The sequence below is a fragment of the Malaclemys terrapin genome, chromosome 2 (assembly GCF_027887155.1).
Source record: "Malaclemys terrapin pileata isolate rMalTer1 chromosome 2, rMalTer1.hap1, whole genome shotgun sequence".
NCBI classification, from domain to species: Eukaryota; Metazoa; Chordata; order Testudines; family Emydidae; genus Malaclemys; species Malaclemys terrapin.
The window spans coordinates 197,788,885-197,809,899 of record NC_071506.1 but is presented as its reverse complement, the minus strand read 5'-3'; the positions used below and the strand labels follow the sequence as shown (position 1 = coordinate 197,809,899).

Here is a 21,015-nt window from a genome sequence, read left to right as displayed (position 1 = left end):
CATTAACAGCTACTGACTGGGAGATGGGCGAACCAGCAGGAGCGAGCTTTACCATCATGGCTGCCACCACCACTGTCTCCTGGGACCCAGTCACCACTGGGCTGTCTTCTTCCTAATCCTGAGACATGTCCTGACCAGACTAGGCCAGAGAGAGGGATCCAGATGACAGCACCACCTTCACTGGCTGCAGCTAAATCCTGACAAGCACCTGGGAGGTGAGACTTTTTCACTCCCTTTCTCCTCAGTGTGTCTTTTTCTTTCCCCACCTTATTTCTTCTCATTCCTATCCCTCTCCTTTTTCCTTCCATCTAATAAGAGTCTGGCTTAGCCAGCCAAGATTGCATATTTCACAACACTATTGTAAGCCTGTGACCAGAGAGGCAGATAAAAACAATGCCCCAAACAGCCCAATCCTGGCCCAAGTTGCCAGGTTTTGGAGTGGCTAATAAGACTGTGTTCCATGCACGTGTTTCTTGAGCAGTGAGATTGCAAGAGAGAGTCAACACCAGAGACAGAAACTGTGTTTTCTATGTTTGCTGTTCTTTTCTCTCCCATCTTGTGTGTGTGTGTCTTGCTTTGTCTTTTAAGAAATGGTATTGGACTTTAACAGCAGCCGCAGCAACAATGGCTCCAGCCCCTCTCAACTAACCTTTTCTCTTCCCCCGACCTCACCCTCAAGGACAGTTATCATCCTCCTTAATATCATGTAAAAGACTGTCAAAAAATTCTCTCCAGCTAAAGGGAATGTGAGCAAGAGATGTTCTTAAAGTGAAAGCCTTGCTTAGCACTTTACATTTCAAATGCTTTAACTCTTTTCTCCTGTGTCTTTAATATAAGGTTAAAATGTTTTTTCCTCATGACACTAAGCAGGCTGAGGTCTCTGCATTACTAAACCCCAAACCTTATACAGTTTTACATTTCTCCAGTGATGGGGAAAAATAGAAACTTCATGCAATTTGGGAGGAAATATTTGACCATCAATAACATGATATTCAGTGGAAAGTAGAATGAGCATGGTCCTGTTGTTGCTGCTCCACAGGAGCCGAAGCCCTTATTTACAGTGTATTATTTATTTCCTTGGCATCACAGTTTGGCAGTAGCCCAATGGCTAATTAGGAATCTCAATTTTCATTCCTATGAGCAGCATCACAGTGAGGATTCAGGAAGAAACAATATCAATAATTTCTTTGCAAAGAGCAAAAAATGTTTGTTCAGTAATCAAATGCCTGAAGAAAATTGGAAGCAAACTCCATGGCTTACTTGACTCATAAAACTGAAGGCATAGCTAGCCACCAGCAAAAAAGTTGCACTTCCTTTCGCTGCTACCTATTAGAAATGGGTGCAGGGCTCAAAATGTGGGTTTCAAACTCCAGTGTTCAAGGCTGGTTGGAGCCAGGCCTTTTGTTTGGTTCAGCCCACCATAAACATGTTTGGATTTCAAAGAACTCCAAAATGGAGGGGTGTTCAGATCCAGGGATTTGGTTTAGGCCTGTCTCTACTAGCCAGAGAACTGCACATGCAGAAAAGGTTGGAGTGATGGTGGGTTAGGAAGAAAAGTGTAACTGAAACACACATTGGCCAAACCGGACAGTCCCTACGTAAAAGAATAAATGGACACAAATTGGACATCAGGAATGGTAACATACAAATGCCAGTAGGTGAAGACTTCAATCTCCCTGGACATTCTATAGCAGATTTAAAAGTAACTATTCTTGAACAAAAAAAACCCTTCAGAAACAGACTTCAAAGAGAAACAGCAGAACTACAATTCATTTGCAAACTTAACACCATTAATTTGGGTTTAAATAGGGACTGGGAGTGGCTGGCTCATTACAAAAGCAGCTTTGCCTCTCCTGGAATTGACACCTCCTCATCTATTATTGGGAGTGGATCACATCCACCCTGATCGAACTGGCCCTGTCAACACTGGTTCTCCACTTGTGAGGTACTCCCTTCTCTTCATGTGTCATTATATAATGCCTGCATCTGTAACTTTCCCTCCATGCATCTGAAGAAGTGAGGTTTTTTACCCATGAAAGCTTATGCCCAAATAAATCTGTTAGTCTTTAAGGTGCCACCGGACTCCTCGTTGTTTTTGTGGATACAGACTAACACGGCTACCCCCTGATACTAGGCAAGGCTGGAGCAGCAGCAGCAGATCTGGAGACCCAGCTGGAGGAAGAGCTCTGGATAGAACTGACAGGCTCTGGAAACTTCTACTTCTGTAAAGAATCTAAATAGGATTTGAACCAAAGCATCTGACATCTGGCTACTGAAGCCGACTTCTAAGCACTGCAGCATTATGGTCTTTTGTGTTTATTACCTGGATTCCTGCCACCTTTACACTCACATGGAGGCCCTATGGGGTTCAATGAGGTTACTTGTGTGAGTGAGCACTATTCAACACGAGTGATGCTGGCAGCATAGTGCTGTGCATAAACAACGCAAACAACATAGTAATAAATAATAATGAGGCATAACGCTGCAGTAAACACTCAGATGAGGATCTGAACATGGGCACTGAGTCTGAGTTCAGGGAGCTTCTTGAACCATTATCAGGTTGGCAGGCTTAATAAAACTAATTAGAGCTCAGCAGGTTTTTATTCATATACAGTAATTCTAGCTTTTTTATTTCCCCCTCTCCTCTTTTTAAAAAAATGCTATGTATTAAGGATGGATGAATCATCAAAGCGTTAATCTAGCACCAACTGTGTGCAGTATGGTACTGCATCAGAGCTGATGTGTAAATCTGCTATACCTTTTTACAGCTTGAGAGGATCTAGACTCTTCTACTTTTCGTGACAGTTTTGGTCATGCTGGCTCTATCTTTTATTTTCCCATACAGTCTCTCTGCATTTGTTTTTCATTCTGCTGTATTTTCCACCTATTTTTACACTAGATATTCTCTTTGCTCCTTCTTTATGTCTGTATTCAGTCTCACCTAACCACAGTGCAGAACCAATAAATACTAAAGTCTGAGTCAGCATTTCAAATTTATGAGGTTCAAACGGTTTTGAAATTATGCAAATTGAGGCTACCTATCCCTAATAAATGCAGTCACAACGTAAAATACCTTTTGACCCTTATTTCTTACCAGAACTTTGGAATTCCTGACAATCCTGTTTGCTTTCCTTACGGCCTTGTTCAGCCCCATCTAAAACACCAAGAGAAAAACAAAATATATCAATTTTGCATTACCTATATATTTTCCCCCAAATATTTTCTTTCTTTCTGTCATTAGTCATGGCACAAAAATGAAGGATGGATCTACAAATAAATCATTCACTACATTTTATTGGACTACTAATCAATTATCTAATCACCATGTATGAAACTCCAGGGCACCATTTATTTTCTTAGATGAAGTCCAGCTCAGTTTAAGATTTGGGATTCATATTTTAGCTAAGACAACAAGGAGTCTGGTGGCACCTTAAAGACTAACAGATTTATTTGGGCATAAGCTTTCGTGAGTAAAAACCTCACTTCTTCGGATGCGTAGAGTGAAAGAACTTTCACTCTACGCATCCGAAGAAGTGAGGTTTTTACTCACGAAAGCTTATGCCCAAATAAATCTGTTAGTCTTTAAGGTGCCACCAGACTCCTTGTTGTTTTTGTAGATACAGACTAACACGGCTACCCCCTGATACTTGATATTTTAGCTACGCTGTCTTAGTGAAAGTGGACAAAATTCAACAACTCATACAGAAGTGCAATCTATTTGTTGGATGCAAGATGGCCAGAACTAGGATGTAAGGATGCAAGAACCACCCAGTCTCCAGAAAACAAATCAGTTCAGATTTGCCATCTGTCATAGCTCTGTAGTGTTCCCTGTTGGTTGAATGTGGCACTGCCAGTACTCTTTGCCTCAGTTTCCCTCCCAGAGGTCGATCTCCTCAGCTGTCCACACACCAATTTGTGCTGGAGATGTGGCTTAGCCCTAGGGTGACCAGAGGGCAAGTGTGAAAAATTGGGATGGGGGTGGGGGGGTAATAGGTGCCTATATAAGAAAAAGCCCCAAAATTGGGACTGACCCTATATAATCAGGACATCTGGTCACTCTACTTAGCCCTCTGGCCAAGTCACAACAAACACAACCCCTTTGGCATACCAAAGTTGAAACTAAAAAGTCTCCACCAAACAAAAAGGTCCCTCTGCCCTTTGGGGATTCTCTTTAACGCACCTGCAGGGCCCTGTTCCCAGCCTGTTTCTAGGCTCAGTGCCTCATGTCCTTCCTGGCTCTGGTATAGAGCTCTGGGTCCCCAAGCTGGCTCCCCTGGAATATCCTTTTCCTTACAGACCCTGGCTCAGGGCTTTCCACAGGAGTCTGTGGTTCCAACTCATGGGATCTCTCTTCCACCAAGTCTCCCTCCCTTTCCCTCTACCTTCCCCTTCCAGAGGCATCTGGCAGTCACTCCCAGAGAACTTCCCACTTCTTCTCCCCTTATTCTCAGGGAGCAGGTGGGGAGAGTCTCAGGTCTCAGATCTGCTCTCTCTCTCTCGCCCTTAGGTCTGATTCACCCAGACTCTCCTTTGGTCTCTTCCCCCATCCTTCCTACTCTGGGCCCAGGTGCTCTCTTTAAATCCCTCTTAATTGGCCAAATTGGAGAGTGCTGATAAAGCACAGGTACACGGCCCTGCTCCCTCTCAAAGGCCCAGTGTCACCCTGTAACCCAATCCACTTGCACATGTTCTAATGAGGCATTCTGTGGGTGTCCAAAAGGCAGTAAATTTACTTACACAGGGTGGAATAGCAGAACAGAGGGACAGATTGGCCAGAAAGAGGGCATGTCGAGGAGAAAAGCCTCTTCTGCATTTGTACAAGTGGGTCAAATGCAACTACACTAATATCTCTGACACTTGGCAGCAGCACACAAAGACCCACATATCCACCCCCAATTGCAATGGAAGGGTCACTCTTTGGAACAAGAAATATTACTGGGCTATCTATCCAACCAATCCCATTCACAAGGGAATTCACATGCATCAGGCACCATGAACATGAATGACATCAGTAATACAGAGACCTGCTCATATGGCAGTAGGAGGTAATCTATGCCATGTTCTGTGAAGGTCAAATCCACATCAACCACTGTCTCTCATAGCCAGGATCTGCCAAATATTCAGCAATACTATTAGGACACAGCGGGCAGTCTGGATACAAAAGGAAACAGCAAGGGGTCTAGTTTTTATCAATGTCTAGGTTCTTATCAGTAGCTCCACTAATCTGTAACACCTGCTGTGTGTAGTGTGTCACAGAGATCTGTGACTAGGCATCTGCAAGATACATTGTGAAGCAAACCTGGCTTGTCAAACCTGCACTCTGACACTACACTTTGGACGACACCTAATATTAGGGCTTGATTCTGAGAGTCACTGGGAGCTCATTGAATCTTTGGATCAGGCCCTTGTTTTGCTTGTTCAGCCTTGCAAAATCCAAAATCTGGTGTGCACCATTGACCACAACTAATTTATACCTGCAGTTTCATTTTACACCTATTTTGTGCCTCCCTTACAGAATTTGTCCAGATGCATTTTCTTATTTTGGTTACATTGCGCTAAAATCTTCAGTCCAGACAGATTGGCCTGAGAAAAGTGCAGAAGGAAGTGGGTAGTGGAGCAGCTGAGAAGCCACCCTCACAGCACAAAATATACTCTGGCCTCAGACAGTAGATCTTTCAGCCCTGCCGCCAGCCCTTGCATGAATGCTGAAGCACAGAGAGACACTATGGAGTAGACCTCTGCACCATACTGTGGTGTGAAGCCTCTCCTCCTCCTCCCTCTCTCCCCCAACCTTTGGGAATTCTTTCCCAGTCCTTGTATAGAAGAACCACACTGGGAGTAGTTACACTCGGATATCCCTACTGATTGTGTTGACTGGGGTGTCATTGAGAATAGAATCTAAGCCACTGTAGCTAAGTTATTGGGGAACTGTTCTCCTCTCTATTGTAAACAATATTAATCCGATTTATGCAGGATACTGAGGAGAGGGTATCTCCGTTAGTGAATGGCAGTGTACTCTGGAACATATTTATACTCTCTTTCCTTTATGTATGAAAATGTTAATTTTTTACTTATTAAAATGTCAATACATGAAAAAGTTTCAGTAGGGGGGAAAGGGTAGCTATATTGATGTGAGAAAGATCTTCCAAGTTTACATTTCACCGAAGTCAGAGACCCCTGTAATTGGGGTTCAGTTTTGTAAGGTGCCTTTGGAGATTGACTGCAGATTGCTTGCAGGACAGGCCCAGAACTTAAGACAAATCTGTGAACTTTCATAAGAGCAACATCTTAATAGCCACCCTTTATACAACTTACTTTTTAAATAATACTCTTCCACAACAATTACAATGAATCCCCTGTGTTGTTCTGCTTTTATTAGGCCATCTTTGATAACCAGTCATATCAGTCAGAGGCACATTCTCCTGATCCCCTCAGCCTTTGTCATTCGCGTTTGGAATGAAAGAGCTGAGCATATGCCCCACTAACCTTGCTGTGGAAGGAAGCCCTGCCTTCTTTCTGTGAATTATAAGAATCAGTGAACTAAGAAATCAATTAATGTTGAACAGTTTTCAAACTGAAAGGAAAATTATACTTTCAGATCACAACTGTGTGAGTGCTTTGCTGCTGATCAAAATGGTTAGTCAGGACAAACTGCTCTTTTTGACTATGCCCTATCTATCCCTCTTACAATCCACCATAAGAACATAATTGCTAGCTTTAAATCCACTGGGCTTGAAGGCTCAGTAGGAAAATTCAATGCAAGTTTATATTTATCTGGACGGAGTTATAGAAATCCAGTGTGGGGAAAAGCATCCTTGGCCAAGCAGCAGATTTAAAACACTAGAAAAAACAAGTGATGTTGCCATACTGAGTGGCTGGGATGCTAGACTGGATTTTTAAGCAGCATATATTTGCATTTCAAGAAACCACCATCAACATTTTTGCTGGAGATAAAATTCAGCTTATCATTATACTCGATGTAGATACTGATCAAAGCAAAATTAATTAACTCAGAAATTTAAGGGTCAAAAATTAAAGGCAAACAATATGAGGAATAATGAAGTATAAGAATAACTATCAGAAGAGTCTCTCTCAAAGCAAAGGTTGTTCTTTGTGTAGATTTTTCTATGCAACATTATTCTGCCTACAGTATGAGCACTATGGTGTTTTTATTCTAAGACAATCTTTTAAAAATATTGGTTGTAGCATATAACAAGTACACAAGAGGTGCCAATAAGGAGCCACAATAATGTTGCCCAGTTTCTTCCCATTGGCTAAATTCTGTCCTCAGATACATACATGCATCTCCCATTTGCAATAGTTAACTTGAATAAATATTGCCACTAGAATGCACCCAATTTTTTTCAGCAGATTTTGGCCTGTTAATCCCCTGACCCTCGTTTTATATGGGAAAAACTGTCTTTCCACAAAATGCTGAGTCCAGTTGCCCACTGTCTACTCTGATTATGGAAGTTACTGCAGGCTTGTGTGTGGTGGGGTAGCAGGGGGAGTTGAGGATAGGCTCCATGTTTATGGGGGTGGCAATAGTTTCTTTTGGAGGAGACGGTGGTTTGGTGTTCTCTGGATTAAAGGTTTTGTGTCACTTTTTTGTAAGAGCAGAGAATTGCCATAGTGTCCTTTCCTTTTCTTGCCCAATGCACTTTTGCTGTATTATGTAGCATGCCGTATGCCAGTCGCCTTCCTATGTACCGCCCTCTCACCCGGGAAGAATCTGCACTTCAATGTGACTGTATGTCCAATATTTGTGAAGTGCTTTGGGATTCTGCTTGAGGGAAGCTGCTGTGTACATATTATACACACACACACACACACACACACATATACATATGTGTGTGTGTGTGTGTGTGTATGCGCGCACCCGCGCTCTTTGCTAACTCCACACTTATGGTAGTAATGATAGGTATCAACAAAAGTGGAGAATCACGTGGGGAACGAACTACTTTTTTCTTTGTGGTTTTTGCGTTTCATTTATTTCCAACAAGTTGTAGCTAAGTGAGGTGGAGCGGGAATGAGTTACTGCTCAAACTGTGCACTCTCTGTTAGGCTTCACCCAGAGTACAGAGGCATTCAGATCAAGAGGCTTGGATCAGTCCCACCCCTAACTATAACAATTCAAACTTACACCTGAGGAGATAGGTGAACAAGTAAAGAACATTTTGTGGGACTGATTTTTGTGTTTTGCTCTGTTTAATATTTGCTTCTTTCATATACTTTCAATCTTTCATTTGATTTCCTCTTAGCATGTCAAGTCTGAAACTCTGACAACTAGCCACAAACTGAGTGAGAATGTCCTCGCCAGAAGTTTGGATACACACATAAAAGTTCTCTCTCCACTTGCGTGATTTGTATTCCTAGTGATTTGGGTAGTCTGGATAACTAAATCAGGTACAATCCAGAATTTCTTTGGTGGACAGAAGCAGGGTGCACACAAGTGTCTGAGGTTGCCTGAAACAATCAAACACTACAGCTTGCAGAGTAACCCGTTTCCATTAATTTCTTTGTTCTTATCTATCCTTTGCATCAGGTCCCTGTTTCACTTATGTATCAACATGTCAATGAGCCACAGAGTTTCCATTCCAATACAAATGACAGGCTACGTTGTTGGTCTCATTCACCTGTCAAAAAATTCTGTTAAGTCAGAATCACTTAACTCCCTTCAATATTATTGAGATTTCTGGCAAATCAATCTGTGTCACTTAGAGAAGGAGTAATAATTATAGTATTCAGATCAGAAGTGTGAGGCCAGGTCTACTCTCGAAACTTTTGTTGGTACAATAATGTCAATTAGGGGTGTGATTTTTTTTGCAACGTTTCTATACTGGAAAAAGTCCTAGTGTAAATACTATTGTACTGGCATAAAAGTGCTTTTGATAGAATAGCTTATTTCACTGAGGGAATTGATACTAGCTATACCATCAAAAGCACTTTTATGCTAGTATAAGTTGCATCTACAAGATGGATGGATCTACAAGATGGATCTGGTACAGCTAAACTGGCAAATCTTTTCTAGTATTGCCTATACTTAATTCTCAAAGACCAAGAACCCTGACAAGCTATGTTGGATAAAGACACTGAGCTGCAGTGGATGCAGACATGAAACATTTTAAAAGCAGTGCTGGAAAGCAGATAAAGAGTCCCTCACAACATACTACTAAGCTTTAATTTACACCATCACCTGGTTCCTAAGTATGTAAGTTATATGAACTTAGAATGGCTAAGCCATCAGTAAGTGGGTGTAAATAAGTCTACACCACAGCTTGCGTATTTCCTCTGACTTTGATCCATATTGCTTACACCAAGTCAAAAAAGAATAATGGATGCCAGATCCTAAGAGCCCATTCTCCTCACAGGCCTCACAATACAGATTTGCTACAGGGCTGCTAAAATATTCCCTGAAGTGTACAATAATGAATGCATGGGCATGGAATCCTCTTGTTTTCACAGTATATAACTAAGATAAGGAGATAGGCTGAGATTTCCAAAAGACAGCATGGGGCTTTAGACAGTCATCTCCTATTTTAATAGGGACTTGGTGTCAAAATTCCTTGAGCAGCTTTGAAAAGCATGCCACCTCCCCCTTCCCTCTCCCCCAGTTCCACTACATAGAGTAAATGGGTAGTTCCCTCACACAATCACTCCATGGCCATCCACCCACACAGAGTTGGTTCCACTGTTCTGGGACATTCTATAGCTCCTGCTCTGCTAAGTGAATTTCACGCTTCATGAAGAAAGCAGTATTTTTAATCATAATTATCTGAGTCTCCTATAATAATCAGGGAGCATTAATGGCTACAGGAGGGTTAGCACAAAATTTAATTTATGTTAATTTGTTGGAACAGTGAGTCTTATTTGCGGAGCACATTTGCCCTTGGTACAGCAACATGTTCATTTATAAACATCAACATTACCAAAAATGAAAATTATTGATTGAAAAAACTGTTAAACATCAAAGTGCCATTAATATTTGTTATCATAAAGGTAATTAAAAACAAAAATTATGCTGTCCTATAAAGAAAAGCAACTACATATTTACTGCATTCACTTTGCCAGTACAAATATTGCACTAACCCTGGGAAAGCGTGCATCCAAATGCATAAATGATGTACCTGAAAATCAGTAGAGTTGAACGAAACAGTCATTAGTATTAAAATCTTGTTCAAACACTTGGCAGGGAACTTAGCCAACATTTGCACGCTCATATAACTGAAATGATCAATCAAACTACAAACTGAAGGAGCAAATGTGAGGTAAACTGGGTTTTATGCATCTGAGTCCCTGACTGCATATTAAAGTTTTCACCCACAATTCGTCTTTAAGCAGTGTTACTTGTCACAGAATTACCGTGGGCAATTTATCAGCCATTAGAGCATGGTTTCTAAATGAAACTCCTTCCCCTCCTCCATTCGGTAGTTTCTTGGGGCATCCAAATAGTTAAAGATTCAGGGGAAAAGTTTGGGAGGAAAAACCTCTTTGTTAATTGATCTGCCTAGCTGGTGATGAGAGACAAATGAAGTCTGTCAGAAAGAGTAATAAGCAAACACTGATGAGCTGGAGAGGATTTGCATGAGCCCCAAAATAACACTGGGCTGGGCAAAATCTTGACTTTTAAGAAAAGTTTCCAGCCATTTTGTTTGATGATTTAGTCTGAAAAATGTAATCAATGTGAACAGCTCTCTAGGGCTGGAAGAGGCAGGCAGAAGGGTTCCACTTCTGCTGTAGGAGACTGGTGGGGGTGAACCAGATATCAAATATGCAGACACACAGGATGAAGTCTTGGCCTTATTGAAGTCAATGGGAGGTCAGATTTCATCCCACACACTTATTTATACAAAAAGTCAGTTAAATGTGGGTGTATCCCAAAATCACCTCACTAACCCCTCCCAGAGTTTTTAGGCTGACTCTCTGCATAGCAGTGTGAAAATGGTGGACAGGGATACATTATTTTAGGTGGAGGGAGTGGCAAAATATACTGTAACAACAACAAGGAGTCTGGTGGCACCTTAAAGACTAACAGATTTATTTGGGCATAAGCTTTCGTGAGTAAAAACCTCACTTCTTCGGATGCATAGAGTGAAAGTTACAGATGCAGGCATTATATACTGACACATGGAGAGCAGGGAGTTACTTCACAAGTGGAGAAACAGTGTTGACAGGGCCAATTCAATCAGGGTGGATGTAGTCCACTCCCAATAATAGATGAGGAGGTGTCAATTCCAGGAGAGGAAAAGCTGCTTCTGAAGTGAGCCAGCCACTCCCAGTCCCTATTCAAGCCCAGATTAATGGTGTTGAATTTGCAAATGAATTTTAGTTCTGCTGTTTCTCTTTGAAATCTGTTTCTGAAGTTTTTTTGTTCAATGATAGTGACTTTTAAATCTGTAATAGAATGACCAGGGAGATTGAAGTGTTCACTTACTGGCTTATGTATGTTACCATTCCTGATGTCCGATTTGTGTCCATTTATTCTTTTGCGGAGGGACTGTCCCGTTTGGCCAATGTACATGGCAGAGGGGCATTGCTGGCACATGATGGCATATATGACATTAGAGGATGTGCACACATATATGCCATCATGTGCCAGCAATGCCCCTCTGCCATGTACATTGCCCAAATAAATCTGTTAGTCTTTAAGGTGCCACCAGACTCGTTGTTTTTGTAGATACAGAGTAACACGGCTACCCCCTGATACTTGACAAAATATACTGTGGCCATCTTGGCTTGTTAAAATTTTTAGCCTTCTCTGAGGCTGGAACTAACCCAACTGCTGCTGGCTTAGGGGTAGGTACAGTCTTTAGGTACAGCCCTAGGGTATACGGTGCACTATGCTTTCAGAGACACTTCTCTGCTCTCTTTAGGCAGAGAGGGCTTTCCCCTTGTTCCAGAGGGTAGGTGTTTGCTGCTGACCTAGGTCCAAGGTAGTCTTGCGCATGCAGAGGTCCAAGGGAAGCTCTTGCTCCTCCTTCCTCCCCTGTCCAGGCACACCATCCAGATAAAAATCTAGACCACTACAGGTGCATCAACTATTGCCCCGGCACCTTCTGGAAGGGAACTGCCCTTCTGCCTGCCCCACCAATGTTGCTAGGAGCGCATAGAGGATGCACCACATAGTCCCTCCCTACCCACTGCTCCTGGAACACACAAGAAAGAAAGAAGCAGGGCCAAACTGCTGCTGCAGCACTATTACTAACCCTGCAGCTACTGACACCACCATTGCTGCTGTGAGTGCTGGGGAGGGGAAAGCCCACTGATCCAGGAGATACTGGGGCAGGTGCCGGGATGGAAGCAACGGTGGATTTATTTGTGGAGAAGAGTATGGGACTGGTGGATTTTTGGAGGAAGGCAGGAGGAGTATAGGATTGATGCAGTTTGTGGAAAGGTGGAAGGGGTATTTTACCCAAAGAACAAGTTGCCAGCAGAGTCAGAATATTATTGAGGGAACCACTTTGATAAAGTCTTGGCAGCACAGCACCGGAGCTGAGCGAGGTTGCCCTCCTCTCCTCTATTTTCCCCCTTCTAAACAGCAACAGAATTAAAGCCAGCTCGCTTCTTCTGGACTTGATTCAAAGCCCACTGAAGCCAACAGAAAGGCTCCGATTGACTTTAGTGGGCGTTGGATTAGAGACCAGACCAACATTTTACTCAGATTTAGATTTCTGAATTCTGTCCAAGGTTCTATAGATTTTCAAAAATGGCTGCCTAAATATATGGATTGATTTTCAAATGTGCTGAGCAACCCAATATATCTCACAGACGACAATGGAACATGGGCATGCTTAGCACCTTTGAAACATCAAACCCTTTCTATTTAGGTGCTTAAATATGCATGTAAGTACCTAACTTTGGGCATCTAAGTTTGAAAGTTTGGGTTTGTGTATGTGTGTATTAGTTTTTTACTTGAAAAACTGGATGTTTACTTATATATAACATGAAACCCAGGAATTTTACTCATTCTAGGGCAAATGCACTCACACACAATGGTGCAGGAGAATTTACCTCTAAGATTCCCACTGTGATAAATGGAGACTGATAACCATACATCTGGTACTACAGACAGCAGGATCACACATAGTACACATGTACCCTTTATTCTACTGAAAGCTTTCTGGAACTGTCCATATTTAAAGTATTTCTACTTGCAATTCAGTGCATCAAGATTGCAAACTTCTTTCTTTCTATTGTACAATTCAAGTTTAACAGACCTCTACACTGTAATTTCAGAAATCCAAGCATAACTTACCTTCGGAGGAGGGTACAAATGACAAAATGGTTGTCCTGCATTCTGTTTACACAGCTTAATGGAATGGCATACCACATCAGCATTCATTTTATACTTTAACCTAAAGGGAAATGGTGCACAACAAAGACCATTAAGCTCTCCTGGGTATTAGGAAATATAAACTACTTCAATGGAAGGGTGAGTATCCAGAATACTAAGACCCTTAACTCATTTATAATGGTCTTTAAGCTCAGCTCAGTGTAGCTGCCTGAACATAATTATTTTCTGCCATTGCATTTTACTCAGCATTTAAAACCAGATTCCAGGGCGAAGAAGCCCTGAGCTTTACATGCTGCCCCATAATCAAATATATTATAATTTTCAAGCAACCATACACATGACAAAGATTTAAAGGATAAAGTTAATCCAGATGCAATTTGGCTAGTACAAATTTTCAGTCCCTGACTCAACAAAATAACTAGAATTCCTTCAAACCTCTAGTCAGATACAAGTGCCAAGATTGTTTCCTTCTTTTGGGACAAACCTCTGGGTTTATAGAGAATTAAATCAAGATGTTTGATTACTGAACTACTTAGCTCTGTAGCATGGTTTCCAGGCTAGATTTAAAAAAAAGAAAAAGAAAAAAGCCCTAAGGAAGTAGAAAGTAAAGCAAACATTCATTTAATTAATTTGAGAACTTGCAAAGAGGAATAAATGATCTACTTTTATTTTTAAAGGAATTTAAATTGCTTTGTGGGGCTCCCAAGTGCTCAAATCAAGGTCAGGGGCTGGAAGCAAGTAGAGGATGACAGTTAGAAAGCCCATTAGGGTAAAAAAAGGAAGCTAGGGAACAAGAGATTAAAACAGTATGACCTGATATGATCTCCCCCCCACACCATCGGTTCAAGAAATTTCTTCCACAGCCAAATGGACTGAATTTCAAAAGGTAACAAAGACAGGTGGCCCTGATTTGAGATTTACAGATGTAAAGGTCTATAAAAATGCTTAGTAGTAGCAGCTAGCAATAGTATTTATTAATTCAGTCAGGTACAGCTGTATGGGACTGGAGCATAGGTGGTCTGGCCTAGAGGGTACAGCCAGGCTGAGGTCTGCTCACCAGGAACAGTAGTTGCTAGGCAGGAGCTGGAGGAAGCACAAGCAAGCAGGTTCCATAAGCAAATGTCAGGGTCAGAGTCAGACTGGACTAGGAGACAGGAGATCTTGAGATCAAGGAAAATCTGGTGTTGCAGCAGGCCAAAGTCTGTATGGTTGCCCAGACAACTTTCCTGGGGTTAAATAGACTGCTTGGCCAATCAGAGGTTCCTCGGGGTATCGTCACTCTGAGTCTTTTGGGTGGGACTTCCTGCGGCGCCTATTCTCCATTGTGCTACCTGGCTGTGCCTCTGCCTGGCCTCCAGGGGTGCTGTGGGACTATCAGCCATCCCAGTCTCTGCAGACCTGGTTTTAGTCCCTGGATCCTTACAACAGCTAACTTCAGTCTACTGAGAAAACTACCTAATCAAGTGTCTCTCTGGAACACCATATATATAAAAGAGTTATACTCACTCTCATACTAATGGGACTTGAAGAGTGAACCCACCGCACTTCACACTGACAATACATCAGTACATTAAAAACCAAAAACAATCCTTCAAAACAAGCAAACTTTAGATGAAAAATTAGTACTTACAGTTTAATTAGTTCTGCTCCATAAAGCTCAGCTACCAAATAACAGATGCCTTGCAAGTTCAGTATTTCTGGAAAACATAGATTTTTGAAACAATGGGGAATATAATTAAAGATAGTTTTACAAACTCATGAAACACAGCAGGATTTGCTTTATCAATGTAAATATCAGGTTATTTTAGAGAAAGGCCCGTGCTCAGTCAGTGGTTTGAGCACATGACTCTGAACCAGAAAATTCTTCTAACCAAAGCTCTGACTCTTTGTGTGTCAGTAGGTGAGTCATACAGAACTATTGTGAGAATTAATGTTTGTTAAGTGCATTGATGATGAATAGCATAATGTAAGTGCTAAGAGTTATCAAAATATTTATTATAGAGCATCTTCTAAGCAGTTTAAGGACAAAGCACTTGTTATCTTATATTGTAGCTCAAAAAGAAAGCAAAACAGATAAATCAAAGTGCAGAAAACGATGTATGAGTTCATATTACTGCTAAAATTACTTAGTGTCTTCAAGTGTTTATGCAGGTAGAAAACTCATCTCTAGTATAGAAATAATTTTGCAATGAATAACAGAAGGAGTAATTATACTTTGGCAAATAGCTATCGTGTTCCTTTTTCCTTTCATCTTTCACATTACCATGGCCTTTCTAAATACTGACTAAAAGCTCATTCTTTTAAGTTGAATGAATAAGGATACACATAGAAATACAGTTTATAAAAAAAAACGTTAGCAACATATTTACTGAAAAAGACAAGTACTTGGACTATCTTCTTAGCCTTGAGGGAAAAGTGGTGCACTGCTGTGAGAGAAACCTGAATTTGAATCCAGTTACAATCTAATACTAGGGTCTGATCTTGCAGTTCTGTGGAGGAATGGGAGTATTTCCTGCATATAATTGGACTCAGGCCTGATTCAGCAAAGCACTTGAACATATTGTTAAATGCATCTCTGTTCAGTACAGCACTTAAGCATGTGCCTAACTTTAACCACATGCTTAAGAGCTGTGCTGAACAGGGCTGTACTACTCAATTGGGGCTGTTATGCCAACCAGTCTCCTGTATCTTGTAATCAACAACTGGATATCAGTTTTTGCTTATTAATAAGCAGTGAAGCACGACTCATAGCCAGACATTAAAACATAGGTGCATTAACACAGGTATCTATATGGTAAATATGGCAAAATACAGAAGCAAGAATAAAGCCCACAACTCCTAGGGCTCCAGAAAGTAGCTATGTCCAAGTCTCCAGTCACCTCCCCCTTAAACACTGTTCCCCAAACTCCTATGTATCTCTGTCCTGTCCGTCTTAATGTGCCCAAATAAACACTTAGGATCCACCAATCAAAGTAGTTATCCGTCCTCACCCAATCAGATGAATCAGAACCAACATCCAGCTGGAGTGGTCTATCCTGAGGTTCTTTCCCAGACAAAAAGTATTTCCTTCCAAAACACCGCTAGGTTTTAAGACAGCAGCGGATCTGACTCTCCTCTCTCTCCCACCAGAGTAAATCAGGAATAATTCCACTAATGTGAACGGAGTGACACCAGTGTAAAACCTGCATAAGTGAAGGGAGAACCAGGCCCCAAAGGTTTAACAATCTAGCTGTGAGTGCATAAATTAAATACCCAACTACCTCTTAATGATAAGGTGTTGCTGATAGCTGCAGGAGTTACTATAGCTTACTCTTCTTACCCCATGTTAAATATTTTATTTCAATCAAGTTACTAGCCTCATTTATTTGCCTCCTTTGCCACATAATTTCTTTCGATTGGATCTTTATAATCAAACTGCTGGTTAAAAATGGGTCTCCTGACCAGAATTAGATTTTGCTATTACCCTACTGAAAGGGCACATGCAGTGGATGGCAACAGTCCCGTGTCTGCTCTCATCACTGATTAAAATACCCTTGGTAAAGCTAGCCAGCAAGCCAGCTGGCTCTTTGAAGTGTCCTGTAAAAGAAAATAGCTGGCTTCCCCAACATCTCCCATGGTGGACAAAAGCTGACAGCATCCTCTAATGTTTCCCATTGAGGAGACAAGCCAGCAGGTTTGTACAAAGTCTCTTGCCCAAGAAGAGATAACTGGTTGGCTCAACCTCGCTAGCAGCTAGGAGGAGGGGTTGGTTTGGCTTGCCATCAACTTTAGAAAGTAGACATTGGGGAGCTGGCTAGCTAGAGCCATTTCTATGCACAAAATTCCTTATGAGCATAAGAATCTCAGCATATAAATATCCAGTGGCATAACAAAACAAATAATGACTGGCTCCAGGGGGAATAGCAATAACATAAAACTGCCCTAGGGTAAGTATAGTCTTCTTGGATTGTACATATTACATTCAGCATTTGGCTTCAGGCAATATACCACATCTTCTGACCAGTATTTTATATTTATGTCCTCAGAGTCAGTCAGTATTTGTACTTACACACATCTCCTGCTGTGCTGTATGCACACAGATACAAAGAGAAGAATACACAGAAGTCTTTTTTATCGAAACAAGCCATGCGAGGGGAAAGAGGTTCAAGTAAAAAATGCTTATTTTAAGAGGGTGAAGAATATTGACCTTAAAGGAAGTTAGATTAGGCCAACAGAAACCATAAGTTCCCTTTAGTTCCTCTAAAAACCTAATTGTTGTACATTAGTTTTGTTTTTGTTATTCACATGAGGCTCTTCAGGCATATAGATAATAATAGAATTGCTCCTTCAGCATAAATGGTACCTTTTTCCTCAACAGCTCTGCTCCCTGTGTGCATTCAAAATAATATCTATTGACTTGAGTGATAAAAGGAAGTTGTTACTACTTTTTACTCTTGTTAGCTCTGCAGAGCCTATACATCTAGAAGAGAGCAGGCTGGATTGCATTCTGGCTCATGCATCATCCACAGAATTGTTAACTAATTTCTAGTTCCAGGTCAAACTTTTCCCTCAAAGAATAGTAATAGCTTCCATGTGTCTCACTGAAGATAATGAGGTTGCACAGATGTAACTTGAAGGGATGATGGGGTTATATACATACAGAGGAGGGCAGAATTTTGCCTGTAGAATTTTTACCCTTGCAATTTTGATGTATGATGTATGAACCAGAAAGATTGCAACTTGACCTTCAGAGTGGAGGGCAAGTTTACAGGTCTGGCAGTTAAAAATAAATTTCATCACTTGTACACTGAACAAATTTGAAATAGATTCACTGCGTGAAAATAAACACGGAACCATAGTGTGTCATTTTTACAGAGCCTTTTTTTTTTTTTAGAAGAAAACCATAGTTTAACAGCAGTATTAGGGTTTATAATTGAAGCTCTATTGTTATCTGCCTATGATGTCAAAAATGAAAATGTGTCTCATGGAACAGGAACTAACTGACCATCATTTGACTCAGTGAATGACCTCTAGCAAACCTTTCTCCACACCTCAGAAAGGATAGAATTATTATTCTACATGCATCCTCCATGAAACTAGGGACTAAAGAGCAAGACATTAGTTTTTCAGAGATGGAATTAATAAGATACCATATAAAAAACTCTTTAATGAAAAATCCTAAACAGTCTTTTTAAATTCATGAAGTTAGAGACAGCATCAACTTTAGATTCATCGATTCCAAGGCCAGAGGGGACCATTGCGATCATCTGATCTGCCCTTCGGTATAATACAGGCCAGAGGACTTCCCCAAAATAATTCTTAGAACAGGATCTTTTAGAAAAACATCCAATCTTAATTTTAAAATGGTCAGTAATGGAGAATCTGACATGACCCTTGAGGGGTAGCTCTCCTGCCTGCCTTTTGTGAACAGCACCTCTCCCCCTTCTCTCCTCGGCAGCACAGCACCTGCCTGACCTCGTTCAGGCCTTGGCTGCCCATGCAAGGCAGCAGATTTGCAGAGCTAGATACGCCATCAGCATGCTGCAGATTGTGTTACTGTTGCACCAGTGCAGCTCCTGGGTTACGTTTTGGATGGGGGAGTGAGGTACTGTTCCCTACCAGCACCATGGCATACATCTAGTCAATTTTAGAAAGTTACTTTAAAGTAATTGAATGTCTTACACCTGCCCTTCAGTCCCTCTGCCAGTTTTTGTGACTTTACAACAACAGTTTCCTATTTCTGAAAATGTTTTCATCTTCCCAGTTACTATGTAAAGACTCGCACAAATGTAAGGGGAAACTGACTGAGTATACAGTGAAACTGGCTATTCTTAAAGTGCTGACAAATATACAAAGTAAACAAACTGGGGGTATTATATGCAAGTATCTTTGGGGTGAAATTCTGGCTCCACTAAAGTCAGTGGGAGTTGTCACTGACTTTAATGAGCCACAATTTCACCCTTGATATCTTTCACATACACTATTCGTAGATGGTGTTACAGTAGTGGGTAAAACATTTTCAGATTCAAGTGAATTTTTAATTAACAGAGAAATACAGTGGTACCAGCATAACATATGGTGTATTTGATATTTACCAGGTAGATAGTTGCAGAGTCTCTCTATTGCTTCTTTTGCTGTACAGTTGTGAAACATTGCAAGCTGTTCAATTACTGATACCACAAGCACACATCCTGCAAACAAGCAAAACAAAGAGATCACTATCTCATACATATAACAGGATTAAATAGAGTGTCTATAAAGCCAAGTGGACATGAACCAGTGGGTGTTTTGTTTTTTGAGATGTTACATGGCTGATAATATTTCTGGGGAAAAAAACCCACTATATTTCTAACTTTTATTAAAACAGTGCTACTTATCAAGCCAGAGGTTGGATGCAATTGGTAGATGAATGCACAAAACATCCTGCATTTTATATAGCCATATTTAGATCTGGTCAAGACTCCCATCAAATCTGACATTTCAAAATTTGTTTTAATTCTGAATTAGAAGAAAACCATAAATTTCCTGGAACAAAAACTTTCTGAAAACAAAATTCATTCCAATAAAATCAAGATGTTTTGATCCAAACTTTGATTTTTGTATGTTATATCATAACAGCATATAAAATAAATTTATAAAAAATGTTGAAATAAAATATCAAAATGTTTCATTCTGATAATGTAGAAATGTTTTTTTATAAAAAAAAATTTAAATTAAATTTTGCCAAAATCTACATGTTCCAGCAGAAAGTTAAGATTTCTGCAAAATGGTATTTTCCAATAGAAAAATATTTTGTTCGAAATTTTTAACTAGCTGTAGCCACACTGGTGAGAAACACCGTACAAACAAACAATTTTCTAGGTTTAATTCTTGTCCCTAGTGTGATCGCACCTGCACCTAAGAAATAAACTGAGGAAGGAAAAAAAATATTCTAGAGATCCAACACTATTCCAACAGACAGTATTGTAATCAGCATCTTGGCATTTTGCACATAGCTGGCAATCACATGCCCATGGTTGATTCACAGTCATGTAACTGTTACATCTTCACAGCATGCACCAGGACAGAAATGGGCAAAAGCTGAAGGACAAAAAACTCCTGCATGACTGTAGATTAGAAATCACCAACCGCAAATATAACACATCAAACAAAACACTCCAGTGACAACATGGCGTAGTCCTGCACAGGATCTCCATGGGAGTCAATGGAGGTTCCACACACAGAGGACTTGCAAGAGCAGGCCCCGAGACAGAAAAATAAACATTTGCTAAGGCTAAAAATATTTCCTAAATTCACCACGCTCCCATTATGTGGTTATACATGGGTCACTTTCTGAGCTCTGGTAAGCACAGGGACTGCTCGTTGCTGCTCCAGCCCTGAGCAAGCGGGTACACAGCCTTGCCTCCACTGAACCAGACAGCAGAGCAAGGCTGGTGCACTAGGGGAAATGGCAGAGAATGAGGGAAGAGGTTCTATTTAATCCCAACAGAGCACATTTCATTCTCCTTGTGTGCAAGGGGCAGCACTGGACAGCTGTGCCTTTGAGAGGTCCAGGTGTCTCTGGTGCTCCTCGTGGGGTGGCTCCACATTGGCCCCTGCACAGAGCTGTTGCTCAAAAGCCAAACATAGCTCCATATAAAACTGGGGTACCTGTCACCGGATCTCTCTTCAGTGAGACTATGGGGTGAGAGATCTGCAATTTTATAAAGGAGCCATGTTAGATGATGCAAAGTCTTAATAGG

At 41.0% G+C, this 21,015-nt stretch overlaps 1 protein-coding gene across 4 annotated transcripts in view; it reads right to left on the bottom strand.

Annotated features, from left to right (window-relative positions):
* The window catches only part of AOAH (acyloxyacyl hydrolase), a 110,504-nt gene that overhangs the window by 76,935 nt on the left and 12,554 nt on the right, over nt 1-21,015 (bottom strand). For all 4 annotated transcript variants that reach the window (XR_008443852.1, XM_054018509.1, XM_054018510.1 and 1 more), the window contains exons 3-6: nt 19,369-19,464; nt 14,925-14,991; nt 13,256-13,355; nt 3,095-3,154 (exon numbers count right to left, since the gene is read on the bottom strand). Coding sequence is in view for 3 of the 4 variants with exons in the window: in XM_054018509.1 (XP_053874484.1) it covers nt 3,095-3,154; nt 13,256-13,355; nt 14,925-14,991; nt 19,369-19,464 (323 nt within the window). In the remaining variant the exon portion in view is untranslated. The remainder of the gene's footprint in view (nt 1-3,094; nt 3,155-13,255; nt 13,356-14,924; nt 14,992-19,368; nt 19,465-21,015) is intronic.